Below are 7,911 nucleotides of genomic sequence, written 5' to 3' on the forward strand. Positions count from 1 at the left end.
ACATGCGGTTTTACTAAACGACCCTCTACGCTGACCGGACTGAAAGTCGTTTCATGTCAGAGCACCCTCCTCCCAAAGAATAAATGAAAACTGAGGCCGTGTATATTTTTGGGCGGTTGCGGGCAGCTGATTTAACTATCGAATACGAGCATGACAACCGGTTCCCTTCGTTTTTGGAGCTAAAGAGCAGCACTTTTAAAAAGACGGATTTAAATGCAACATAATTCGTCAATTATACTAAGCACGCACGTGAGCCCCACCACCAACCATTGGTATGAATCACGAAAGAACATGGACACCATTTCATTTTAAACTTTTAATCATAATGTACGCCTAGCAGGACTGGGATCTCAGAAAACTTAGGACGCATATGGAACATATATTGATTTTTTCTCTTAGTTAGCCAATCAATCGAAACATGTAAATGCACGGGTGCTGAAATTCTAGCAGATAGATTTTTACGACGGACAAGCACGCCAGTGATACATAATTGCACTCACGTACGTACTACGTAGGCGGATGTACTGTCGAGATACAGAATAATGAGAGCATCACAGAAGTCACAGAGACGATGTCAGGAGTACAAGACTGCATGCAATTGGAGGGCTTTAAACACTGAAACATGTACTGCATTTGGGTGATTTAGCAACTTCTTTATGCAGATGCATTTCCATGATCAAAACGACGAAAAGGCTTGCGCAGACTTTGCCGACGAATAAACGATAGAAAAGAAGTCGAAAGTGGCTTCGGGTTGTTTCTGCAGTGCACGCGCTAGATAATAAAAGATGAAAGTGTTATGGGAATATCGAATGCGGCTTCCGACAGCCTTCCGTAACTCAAAATCATTGAGAAAGCTAGGCTCGCACGACGGCAAGAATCGCTGATTCATTCAGCAGCCCGTGCGTGGCTCACTGGCACGGAACAGCGCGGCGAGCAGCCATTGCCCTGGACGCCCGCGTTTAAGGCACGTTTTGGTGCCGCGTCACGCTCGCGGTCCGAGGAATGAAGCTGCACAGCGCAGCTCAGAGAACGAAGAAAAAGCAAACACATGCGTGGACTTCGAAATGATGTTGTGCTGGTTGCGAATGATAGCAAGTGGTTTTCATGCTTCCAGCCTGGCTTTTGTACTGTTCGTACTGTTCGGAGAATTACTAGCGGTTAGGAGTCTAAGCGCCATCCGGTGGGCGGCAAATGTCAACACGCACAAAAATGGCGTTTGCGCGGAGGAACGCTGACCTGCGGGTATAGTAGAGATATGATGGTTACTGTAAAAAGTTCTCGAATGTGCGGACGGTTTTTTTCACGTATTGACAACCAGAAAGAGACAGGTCTTGGGGAGGTCGTGATGTGGAATATAAGAGTTCCAAACATGAGAGAAATCGGCGGAATGCGCCAGAATCGTGGAAGGCGATAGCACGCAAGGAATGATGATTGAAGCGTTAATAACGTTCTGGTATAGGTAAATTGTTTAATATAGTACTAATTTGGGAACATCAAAGTTATGATAGGCAATAAGCACATAAGCTTACAAACACACGAATGATGACAGCCAATAGGCACAATCTGTTAGTTTTGATATTTTTTGGGCAAATATTCTTATATTAGTTGTCATTACAATCTAGCTATCTTTTCTGACGAGAGCGAAGATGAAGCTGACCGATTCATAGCCATAACTGCGGAAAGAGACGGCAAGGCTGAAAGCATGATGCAACTCTTTATTTATGCAGAGCAGCTGACAGCGTGGGAACGGCCGTTTGAAGCCACGCAATGTCCACATCTGTTAAGGGCGCCGTCTTTCGCCGAAACGCGTGAAGCGCTTGAAGAAGTCCTTGGTGCAGCTCATGATGTGGCAGTGGTACTCGAGCCGGTCCTCATCCGAGAGCCGGCGCATGTAATTAGCAATTATATTGCCGAACTGGTCGCACTCGTCGTAGTAGCCGCCGGTACTCAGTGACTGCACACTCTCGGCATGCGGCCCGGTGCTGCTGCTGCCGCTACTGCACGTGGCTAAAGGGAGAAGTGGCGTTACATCAACGCTGTCTAGGGAATACCGGACCTTCTTCGCGAGCGGCGGAGCCGAAGGTGACTCAAGGTTGTTGATGTATTCGGGGCAGTCGTCGGTTGAGTGCTCACTTTTGACAACCCCCGGCTGCCCAGGAGGCGCCGAGACACTGTCGGGCAAGATGCTAGGCTCGTCCGGTACCACTACGCTCCCGTTGCCGTCGTTCAAAAGCACATCGTCACTATTTCCCTCGAGCTCGATCTGCGTAAATATCGTTATCTCAAAGCACAAAAATTGTAATTTTGTAAACGTCAGCACTATATATAGTAAACAAAGTGATAAGACGAAATGTAATTAAAGAACTACTTGTGAGCTACACGGCTGCGATAAAAAAGTCGCCCTGCGATAAGTGTGGTTTAAAAACTTGCACATCGTCTAAACTTTCGAGGAGGAATCGTGATGAGCGCTAACGATTCGAGCGATTAACAGCGCGCATGTTCGTCGCTTTCCGGTCTGACTCGAGATTACGTGACGGATTTCGGTTGCGGGCGCTTCGCCCAGGGACATTCGCGGGCGTACAGATAGAGTATAGGCGCGTCTAACGTTGCCTTACCACTACTGTTGACTCGTCTTGAACTGCCGTGAGGGCGTAGGTAAGCGGTAGCATCAAGAGCAGGCGCCACTCACCAGCAGCTATTCCTCGAAGTGAAGTAGTGGACTAATGACGGCAGCCCGGTAGGACTTCGAGTGAACCCGCAGGAAGCTGAGGCAGTCGAAGAACTTCCACCGACCGGCGTATTCGAGCTCTCCGTTTTTTGTCCACTGAGTCTTGTCCTTCAACTCGTCGTAGTACTGCTGCCTCTTGATACTGTACACATATCGTAGGTTGTCTGCAATGGAAGGAGAGCATAGACCACTTGGAGATTAATTTCAAACATGTAGAAATGAATTTCGTCTCCTAGCCCAGCTCAAGCAGAATATGGGTCAATAATCACTTCGCCGAGCATCCGGCTCTGTTTAGGCAAAATAATACTGTAAATTAGTGGACCATAGGCGCCCAAGTAGAACTGCTGTTCCATCATGTTGTGAACATGGTACGCGACATTGAATAATTCGTTTGCGGAAAATCCTGAAGAGTTGGAGGCCACACATTGCCAACGAACCACGTTCTTACTTAAACACGTGCCGCGGAGAGATACGTGCAGACGTCACCTAGGCGTGTGTCCCGTGAAGAAGCGAGGGCTATTGGCAAGCCCTAGTACGCGCGTTTAGCACGCTGCCACGAGTTGCGTGACCACTCGTCTTTCGAGAAAAAAAAAACTTACTATAGAAGACCTGCAGAAATCGTGTGGCTACATGCTCTTAGAGGATGCATTAAGATTTAACACATACTAGCACGAGTCAGTCTGCAGGATTATTATTGGACGGCGCAATAATACGTGTGCGAAAAAGATTATCTACCATAAGACGGATACAGAATGACGCCTCGCGGAAGACGAAAAGTAGAGACGACGCAAGGAGGAAGAAAGGCAAGTTCGCGTGCTTCTCAGACGCGCGTGGTGCCAACAGGCGCTGCCAATATCCATGCCAGCGGTCGCGCTCACTTAGACGCGTAGATTATCCGACATAAGGAGGGGCATGACTATCGCACTAAGAGAAGGTTGAACTCACCACCGGCAAACGGTCCCAGCATGGGGAAATGCTTCTGGAGGTGAACGGCAAAGCGATCCCAAAGGCGACGCTTGAGTCGCCGGTTTTTAAAGCTCCTCGAGTCGTTCTTCCAGAGGCAGGGGTTGCTTTCAATGAGGGCGAACAGCTCGGCCAATGACTCGTCGCTGTGAGTAGGCTTGACCGTCGCCAGCCGCTGCCCGGCGCCCCCGGACAGAGTGGCAGTGCTGGAGCACTGGTGCATCGAGCCGTCAGCACCGTCGGGCAAACCCGGCGTCACGCCGCCGTCTTCGCACGGAGCCAAGCTCGAGCAGGAACGACGCTTCTTTAGCATCGCTTCCGCAGGGAAGCTCACCGCAGCTCTGACAAGAGCCGGACGGGCCTCGAGCTTTTTCATGTTTTTTTTTTCCTCGTCGGGGATCGCGCAGCGGCTCGTGGTTCGCTCGCGCAGCGGCTGGGAAAAAAAGATATCGCGCTCCCATTATCACCGTCGGGGCATGATCACGCTCACAGCGGACGGTGTCGGTCGCCGTCAGGGCGAAATGACTTGGAGATGCGCACTTCACCGGTGCTCGGTGCTCGGCTCTTCTCTCTCGTGACGCGTCTTGCGTTCCCCTCTCCGTCGTCTCAATTCGATGCCGAAGTCGCGAGGCGTGCCTTTCACCGCGGCTGTATCTCATCCCTCCGTGTGTGGCCCGTGTGTGGCCCGAACGGCGAGGCGCTTATCTCGCTTGGTGCGTCTTCGTAAAAGGGAGGTTAGCCGCGCGAACGCAAAGAAGTGCCATTGAAGGGATCGGCGCAGTTTAATTAGGATCTTTCACGTTAAAACATTTCGGAAGTAAATTATCTTGGATGCCCATGAGCTCGTTTTTGTACTCAAAGCTGCGTTTCTCAAGCTAGGCAGCCGCATGACTTGCTCGCATAACAGGATATTCTGAAGGCTAAAGGCGGCTCAATCTCTATGACGTCCTGTTGCTGAGCGCCAGGTCGCGGGTTCATCAACCGGAGACCACGTTTCAATTATGGCGGAATGCAGGAATGCTAGCACGGTACGCGTTAAAGTACGGCAGGTCGTCCGAACCATTGCGGAGCCCCCAACTTCTTTAATAGGCCGTGTGTTGCTTTGGATCGCGAAACCCCACAATTTACTACAATGTGGTTGTTAGCCGCGCTTGTTCGTATGATGACATAATACGGCAAAACAACCCAACAATGGGCCTAACACAGGAGCGCGCTCATGTCGTTCGTTTCTCTAGCCTTGGTCTTCTTTTAGAGCGCATCGCTTAGGCGTCCGTTCCTGCGGCGGCGAGCGTCGGCATCCCTCGTCGCACCTCGACGTAACCGAGCGAACGAGCGCAGTGAAAGATGAAGGCGAACGCGTAGCGCAGAGGGGGATGAAAGACGCCAGGAGGAAAGCGGAGAGGAGGGTGCAGCGGTACCATGAGGCGGAAAGCGGAGGAGGGTATGGCGAAAGCGCGAGAAGCGCAGTGCGGCGACGATGGCTACAAGATGGCGCCAGAGTAGCCCGCGTCGTCTGGAGAGTCCGTCGGCGCGGCGGCTGCTGTGAATCGCGCCCACGCGCTTTCTCCACGCACTCGCTCTCGCGATCTCCAGGTTAGAGAGGCAGTCGCGCCGCACCTCGCTCCATTTGCAACCTGCCGCACGAGACAGGTTGTCCGCGTCAGTCAGTATATCAAAAAAAATGAAAACTTGTGTAGTGCTGTGCTCGAATTTCGAATTAGGGAGTATTGTGATCACCGGTGATATTTTCTTGCGGTGTTTGCTGTATTATGTACACATACCTTAGTGAAGTGTGTTTTGAGTGATAACAATTGTAATTGAGAAAAGGAAAAGAATCTGCGAATAAAAATATATGTCAGATATATTTTTCACCAAACTTCTGAACATAACACCACTTTTGTTACAAAGTGATGAGCAAAACGAGAACAGGGTGATAGCTGGAGCCAACGCTTCGAAACTTCGACTTGTCTTTTTCAAGTCCTTGAAAAAGACAAGTCCATCTTTAGAAACGTTGTCTTGAATTTCTTTCTCCCGCCTTCCCCATGTTTTCACCTTTCTTGCAAAGAATCATAAATAAAATGTAGCTCGACAGGGCTCTCCAAGCCTTGTTAGTGTGATATACGTATTTCTTTCGTTGCTATCGACTGCTCGAGAGAAAGGGGACAAGCGATAAATTTTTTTGAGAATGCAACACGAAACATTGTGCGAACAAAATGCTGCGAGAGAAGACGCACCGCGGGCGTGCGCGCATGTCGACTGGCATTTGACGTTAAAAATCAGCAGGCTGGATATCGTCTGACGGCTGTCGAGCAATGAGTTGAACCAGGGGATCGAGAAGGGTGTTCTTGTTCTTCGGCCTCAAAAAAACGCGAGCGATATGCATGGAGTTGCGGTTATAGTTCGTAGCAGTGAAGCGTGGGAAACGATAGCGCTGGATGATGCCAAATGGTGAGCGGAGAGTAATGATGTCACTAGCGACGGCACTCGGCACCTGGATGTTGCATCTTTAGCCCACCATCAAGCGATACTCATGATGCGTAATCGTGAGCATCGTGAAGCACCACGTGTAGTCATGATGCGAATCACGCTTCGCGCACACAACGATGTCATGCCATTTTCTGCTGCGCTTTTGGGGCAAAATACTGTTTGCCACTCTTTGTGTGTTGGTGCCGGGCTGGTCGGTGCTGTATTCCGTTTCCTCTTCTCATTTGGCATCTGGTCTTGAAGCATTTGTGGTATATTATCAAGCCAAGATTAAAACCCGATTGAAGCCCTTTCCTTAAATATGACATCTTGAAATAGAAGCATTGTCGGGTACGTAAGAGTAGCCATAAAGGAGTTCTACATTGGTTTCTCATAAAGAAAACTTCGCACTTGAATAAAAATGTGTCCTGCCCCGAAAGAGGGGAGGGAGGGGGGGGGGGGTAACGACGCTTTCTTGTGGTGGGCGCGCTCTACCATGGGGACCAACCAGCAGAATTACTGCATGAATTTTACTGTGTTGACCAGCAAAATGCATGCGAACTGTTTTTATTCACAATCGCCATTCGACGCTAAGCCGCATACGGCAGTATGTGTGGTCATTGCTTTTAAATATTATGGCCTTATTGTGACTTCCGGAGATTAGCCACAAATAGCCAGATATTGCAGGGGCTGAAATAGTAGTCTGCACTGTCCACGCAGTCTCCGCACGATCCCGCGTGGTCTCGTCCTTCCCCTTTTGTGACGTGTTGATTTTTTTTTAAACTTTTCCTAACAGATCTTCCACGCCGCTGCTGCTAGTGGGATACTCCCTTTCTGTCAATTGGGTGCTTTCTCGCAAAGGTACACATAGCCGCAAATCAGGTAAGCGCGAGGTTTATCTTTGCACCTTCTGCACTCAATTCCACCACGTTAATGAAAACTCGCAAAGCCTCTGCCATTTATATAAACATGCACGCATGTCTTGTGCCAATAATCTCGACCCAATGCTTGTACCCGGTGCCCATAACCTGTCGTCAAACTCCTGGCTACCTCACAGTTGTCGTTCTTCTCGCGTTTTCTGCAATGAAGCTGCGCGCGTATATTAGAATCTATTGGACGATCAGCGAAGAAACATTGCATATAATTGATTTTAGAACATTGAGAGAGAAAAAAAAAAACTTTATTTTCATGTTCGGTGGTAACGTGGAAAGGCCCTCAGTCCAGAGCCTCGCTTCCGGCGTTCTTCAGTGCAGCACTGATAAACGCCGCAAGGTACCGTTGGTCATCGGCGCTGGCTGCTTCTGTCAGCCACCCGGCATGGGGTTTAGGGGAAAGATTTGTGGGGGCAGGAAGGGGAGGTGGGGGTGGTCCACAGGACCAGAGGATATGGGATGTGTTCGGGTGTTCGCCACAGTATCGGCAGGGTGGGGGATCTTCAGGTAAGAGGCCGCGGAGGAGGTGCATTCGCGCTGGTGTAGGGAGTGTTTCAGTCTGGGCCTGACGAATCAGTACACCCTGTTCATGGGTGAGCACTTTGCTGAGCTTGGGGAACTTGCGTCTTGCCTCTTGATATGGCCGCAGAAGCAGGGGAGCCCACCTTTTCGTCTGGGCTGGTCGCGGAATGCAGGGTGCCTGGTTCAAAGTCTCGCAGGCGAGCTGATTAGCTCTTTCATTTCCCGGCAGTCCGTCATGACCAGGTATCCAGATGATTTCCAGAGGACACTGAAGGTGCTCTTGAATAAATGTTGAAGTGTGGG

The 7,911-nt window shown here is 50.0% G+C and overlaps 1 protein-coding gene across 2 annotated transcripts; it reads right to left on the reverse strand.

Annotated features, from left to right (window-relative positions):
- Positions 1-1,695: 1,695 nt before the first annotated feature.
- On the reverse strand, positions 1,696-4,254 carry LOC139051251 (uncharacterized). 2 transcript variants are annotated; one of them, XM_070528240.1, is made up of 3 exons: positions 3,674-4,254; positions 2,690-2,892; positions 1,696-2,281 (listed from the first exon to the last, which is right to left on the reverse strand). In XM_070528240.1, the coding sequence occupies exons 1-2, from the start codon at positions 4,065-4,067 to the stop codon at positions 2,696-2,698; spliced, it is 591 nt and encodes a 196-aa protein (XP_070384341.1). In that variant the 5' UTR covers positions 4,068-4,254; the 3' UTR covers positions 1,696-2,281; positions 2,690-2,695. The 2 variants fall into 2 exon arrangements, with proteins under 2 accessions (XP_070384341.1, XP_070384340.1); XM_070528239.1 differs by having other exon boundaries at positions 1,696-2,263; positions 3,674-4,247.
- Between the last annotated feature and the right edge of the window lie 3,657 nt (positions 4,255-7,911).

Source organism: Dermacentor albipictus, unplaced genomic scaffold, assembly GCF_038994185.2.
Source record: "Dermacentor albipictus isolate Rhodes 1998 colony unplaced genomic scaffold, USDA_Dalb.pri_finalv2 scaffold_11, whole genome shotgun sequence".
NCBI classification, from domain to species: Eukaryota; Metazoa; Arthropoda; class Arachnida; order Ixodida; family Ixodidae; genus Dermacentor; species Dermacentor albipictus.